Source organism: Podarcis erhardii (genome assembly GCF_964252035.2).
Source record: "Podarcis erhardii genome assembly, chromosome: 1".
Lineage (NCBI taxonomy): Eukaryota > Metazoa > Chordata > Lepidosauria > Squamata > Lacertidae > Podarcis > Podarcis erhardii.
The window spans coordinates 39,424,597-39,429,381 of NC_138497.1; the positions used below are offsets into that span (position 1 = coordinate 39,424,597).

Genomic DNA, 4,785 nt, shown 5'->3' on the forward strand with positions numbered 1-4,785 from the left:
TTCAGCTTCTTCTCCTCTTCTGGCATATGGTTCATTCCACATCTACATCAATCATTGAAGAATGCACAATTGTATAAGCAACTAATTTTGTACAATTACATTTCCAAGAATTGTTTGACTCTTTGACATACCTGAATTATCTTCTTCTTCTTCTTCTTCTTCTTCTTCTTCTTCTTCTTCTTCTTCTTCTTCTTGATAAAGTGATGCCTTCTCAAGTAAGAGACTTGCCTGAATATTTTGTCAGAAACAACATTCAAAATGATTCTGCTTGGGAGACTTTAATGGCGTATTTCAAGTTTAAAGGGTGCTTTAAATGTCTTAAATGGTATTAAAGCCTTTTTAACTTTTCTGCTTCGCTGGTTTATCTTGGACTTCACTGGTGGAGAAATCATCACTAGCACTTTGCTTCCTTTCCAACCCTTTATTATGCAAATAGAATTAAGTTATCTTTGCTATCAGAGTCCATCCACAAAGTTCTATCTCCAATTTGATTTCAGTTACATGGTTTGACTGTGACTCTCAAAACTTAGAGGACCAAGGAGGATGTCTGAAAATAAGCTGAAGATTCAAATTCAATCTCCCAGGCAAGCAAATTCAAATTTTCAAATTTGCACAGCTTCTACCTAGGCTCTTTTCAGTATGGGTGAGCTGATGTCTTTTAAAATGGGCCAACTGTCTAAATGCCTTTCTGTAACGAGTACAGCCAAAGGGCTTCTATCCTGTGTGAGATAATGTCTTTGAAGCTTGGAAGAGGGAGGAAAGGTTTTTCCACATCTGTCGCATTGGCATACTTTATGTCTATTATGTATATTTTTACTGAATGCTAAAAGAGTGCATTGAAGTGCTTCTGGTTATCAAAGAAACTATCATCTCATGAGCCATAAAGTGAGTCATCTTTATAATGCATAGGATCATCCATGGCGGACTTTCGCAGCATACCTTTCTGGTTAATTTCTAAATAATGGGTTTCTTCAGGCTCTTGCTAGGATAATGCCAGAGCAAACATCTTTTCCTTTGGATTGTTCTTGCAAATGTCCAAGCTTCCTGGGTCCAGAACTCTGCTTGCTTGATGGAGCCAAATTGTGATTTCTAAAGTGCTGCATTTTCCCATTTTTTTCTTGTATGAAAAAGGAAACTCAGAGACATTTTCTCCACCATGTTTGAGTTTCCTCAAAGTCTGTTTTTTAAAAAATATGGGCTTTGCGGTGGTAAAGCGACTCACCTGCTGTTGATACTTGTGAGTTCTTATAGTCAAAGCTATGGTTTTCCCAGTAGTGAAGTGAGAGCTGGACCATAAAGAAGGCTGATCACTGAAGAATTGATGCACCCACAAGGAACAGCCATCCTATGATAACTTCCAGTCAATCTGTGGGAGGGTGGTCATGTGCCTGCCTGCACTGGCATAAGCAGGATATACCGTATTGGTATATACAGTGAGAGCTGGACCATAAAGAAGGCTGATTGCCGAAGAATTGATGCTTTTGAATTATGGTGCTGGAGGAGACTCTTGAGAGTTCCATGGACTGCAAGAAGATCAAACCTATCCATTCTTAAGGAAATCAGCCCTGAGTGCTCACTGGAAGGACAGATCGTGAAGCTGAGGCTCCAATACTTTGGCCACCTCATGAGAAGAGAAGACTCCCTGGAAAAGACCCTGATGCTGGGAAAGATGGAGGGCACAAGGAGAAGGGGACGACAGAGGACGAGATGGTTGGACAGTGTTCTCAAAGCTACCAGCATGAATTTGACTAAACTGCGGGAGGCAGTGGAAGACAGGAGAGCCTGGTGTGCTCTGGTCCATGGGGTCACGAAGAGTTGGATACGACTAAACGACTAAACAACAACAACAATACTTCCTTCACATTTGTGCAAACTGCACATCTGTCCTGTTTCAGAACACTGTTCGCACTCAGAGCACTGCTACAACATAAATGCAGTGATGACGACCCAGCTGATCTCCCTAATGGATGTCATATGCAGTAACAGTTTCAATAGATTTCTGTGCACTTTGCAATGCTGTCTGTAGCATTTGGCTCCTAAGACTCTCTCTCTCTAGTGCAGTATCCAGAGTAATGTTCGGAGCATGAAACTGTTTGTGCTCCAGAAGTTTGTTCTGGGGTTTAAAACCCTGATGACAAAGAGAACATTCAGAAGTATTCTCTTCATTGGGTTTCACCTCATGATATTTTCTGGTGTGTCAACTGGCAAAAAGATTTAACACATACTTAAATGGCTTTTGGGCAGTGTGGATGTGCAATAGTGTGGATGTCTATTCAGCTTAGATGGCGCACGAAATATCTCGCTGAGAGTCTCACACATATGCATGCTCATCCCCCTTCTGGCATCATGCAGATAATCAGATCTGGTGCGCAGATGCTGCACACCCTTCTCTTTCTCTGTAAAATGTTTTGGGCAAAGGGAACATCCCATGACCCAAGTCTCTTTTGTCTCTTTTGCCTGGCACTCTTTGATCTTTCAGCTTGCTCACCCTCACCCTAGATGTTCTCACTCTGAAGCTGTTGATGTCTTTGGAGTGCAATTAAAGGTTTGAAGTTTTTGTGACAAATGTTACACTTGAAAGGGGCCTTATGGGTGAGCCAATGTCTCTCCAGATGGACAAACTGCCTGTAAGTTTTGCAGCTAGCATGACATTCCTATGGCTTCAGGCCAGTGTCTATAAGATAACACCTAGATAGTTTGGATAACGGTTCAAACTGTTTGTAGCAGATGTCACATATATATATGGCCTCCCCCCAGATATTTGGCTGGTTTTTACACCCTGGTGAAATTTTAGCATTTTGTACATCAAGCTATATGATTCATATTTTGTCAAAATCTTTGGCAAAAATAAAGCCTTTCAGCTGGAACCACCAACGCTCCACTGGGTCTCTCTAAACAGTGCAAAGAAAATGTTTTAAATATATGCTTTGTTTTCTTTAAAATTGTGACATGTTAGTCTGCAACAGGGGTGGAAAGACAGAAAAAACAATGCCTTTTTCTGCCCTCTCCCTGATGTTTGCTGTAACATGAGCAGAAATAAGACAGCTTATGGCAGGACCCATGAATAAAATGACCTGTGGTTTTGTGAGATGCTACCCCGTGACGGGGTGAGCTCCCGTTGCTCAGTCCCTGCTCCTGCCAACCTAGCAGTTCGAAAGCACAAAGTGCAAGTAGATAAATAGGTAACGCTCCGGTGGGAAGGTAAAAGGTGTTTCCGTGCGCTGCTCTGGTTCGCCAGAAGTGGCTTAGTCATGCTGGCCACATGACCCGGAAGCTGTCTGCGGACAAATGCCGGCTCCCTTGGCCTATAGAGCGAGATGAGCACTGCAACCCCAGGGTCATCCACGACTGGACCTAACGGTCAGGGGTCCCTTTACCTTTTTACCAGTGTTGTGGGTGCTTTGAATTATAACAATGTTAACTGATGTTTCGTATGACTTTTTCCTTTATAGTATAAAGCATTTATATTTATATTTTTAAAAGTAAGTCACTGGGAGACCTACTTAAGCAACAAGCTGCTAACAAGTCCAAGAAATAACAACAACAACAATAACAACAGCAAAATTGTTTCATGCACCTTAGCAGATGCACCTGCTACCAAATATGTGGTTTTTTTAACCCGCTGGTCCCCAAAACTGGAAAAGGGAACAAATTGCTCCTTCAGCTCTCTTCCCGTTGTGAAACCTGCATATCCAAGTGCCCATTTCTAGATGCGCATGCAGCAGTGCGCATGCAGAAAAGCAAGGAAACACATAAAGCTTCTACACTCCACTCCTAGAAAGAGAAGGAAGCACCAGTCACATGCTTACTTGAATAGTCTTTCCTTCTGCACCAAAGGCCCCAGGCCCTACGGGAAGCAGAACCTGGTCTCTTCCAGGGCACTGCTTCATTGTGCGCTTGTGCAGTACAAGCCTGCCCATGCACCTCAGCACTTCCTACTGCAAGGCTCAGTCTTGTGGAGCTTGGTGCATGTCCTCCCTTCCCTGTTTCAGTGTGGCTTGCTCCCAAGGCAGATGGCGCTGGTAGGACTTGTCTACCATAGCGGCTTTCAAAGGCAGCTTAATGCAGGTGTTCTCGGACTCCCATCAGCCTGGGGACAATGGTCAGGGATTGTGGAAGTTGTACTCCAGGAACATCTAATCCAGAACTACAATTAATCCAGAATGTGGCAGCTAGACTGGTGACTGGGAGTGGCCGCTGAGGCCATATAACACCGGTCCTGAAAGACCTACATTGGCTCCCACTACATTTCTGAGCACAATTCAAAGTGTTGGTGCTGACCTTTAAAGCCCTAAACGGCCTCGGCCTAGTATACCTGAAGGAGCATCTTCACCCCCATCGCTCAGATGAGGTCCAGCTCTGAGGGCCTTCTGGCAGTTCCCACACTGCAAGAAGTGAAGCTACAGGGAACCAGGCAGAGGGCCTTCTCGGTAGTGGCACCCGCCCTGTGGAACGCCCTCCCATCAGATGTCAAGGAAATAAACAACTATCTGACTTTTAGAAGACATTGAAGGCAACCCTGTTTAGGGAAGTTTCTATTGTTTGATGTTTTATTGTGTTCTTAATATTCTGTTTGGAGTCGCCCAGAGTGGCTGGGTATTATTATTATTATTATTATTATTATTATTATTATTAATAATAATAATAACAACAACAATCTGGCAACCAATCTTGGGTTTCAGATAGTACATGGGTAGATGAATCTAAAGAGCCCAGGACACAAATTTTCACAGCCCTCTATCCGCTATGGTGGCTCATTTACCAGAAGTAATGAATTTAGCATTA

The 4,785-nt window shown here is 43.2% G+C and overlaps 1 protein-coding gene across 1 annotated transcript; it reads right to left on the minus strand.

Annotated features, from left to right (window-relative positions):
• Nucleotides 1-594: 594 nt before the first annotated feature.
• ZNF770 (zinc finger protein 770) lies at nucleotides 595-3,890 on the minus strand (the record flags this gene model as incomplete). Its single annotated transcript, XM_081877222.1, is given in 7 exon segments — nucleotides 595-716; nucleotides 719-853; nucleotides 856-871; nucleotides 875-954; nucleotides 2,510-2,654; nucleotides 2,658-2,810; nucleotides 3,810-3,890. Coding segments are annotated over 7 exon segments (732 nt in total).
• Between the last annotated feature and the right edge of the window lie 895 nt (nucleotides 3,891-4,785).